The sequence below is a fragment of the Cystoisospora suis genome, assembly GCF_002600585.1.
Source record: "Cystoisospora suis strain Wien I chromosome Unknown contig_1915, whole genome shotgun sequence".
Lineage (NCBI taxonomy): Eukaryota > Apicomplexa > Conoidasida > Eucoccidiorida > Sarcocystidae > Cystoisospora > Cystoisospora suis.
In genome coordinates, this window is record NW_027154715.1 from 687 (window position 1) to 926 (window position 240).

At 43.8% G+C, this 240-nt stretch overlaps 1 protein-coding gene across 1 annotated transcript in view; it reads right to left on the reverse strand.

Annotated features, from left to right (window-relative positions):
- Window positions 1-24: 24 nt before the first annotated feature.
- CSUI_004168 (peptidase m16 inactive domain-containing protein) overlaps window positions 25-240 on the reverse strand; it is a gene marked incomplete at its 3' end in the record, with an annotated part of 7,626 nt that continues 7,410 nt past the window's right edge. The window contains exon 8 of the mRNA XM_068064361.1: window positions 25-211. Coding sequence (XP_067923659.1) covers window positions 25-211 — 187 coding nt within the window. The remainder of the gene's footprint in view (window positions 212-240) is intronic.

Consider the following 240-nt stretch of genomic DNA (forward strand, 5'->3'; position numbering starts at 1 on the left):
AAGAAGACGAAGAAGAGAAAGACTGACCTCTGGTTCGACCTGAGAAGAGATGTATATACCCCACAGGGCACAGAGTTTATCTACACTCTTCTGCTGATGCTTTGCAATCCCTCCATCCATCAAGGTCTTCATTCCTAGATCTAGTAGCTGTCTCTCGTTCTCATTCACTCCTGCTGATTCGCCGCCCATAAAGAAGAGACGAACTTGACAACTACAGAAAGATAGAAAGATAAATAGAGA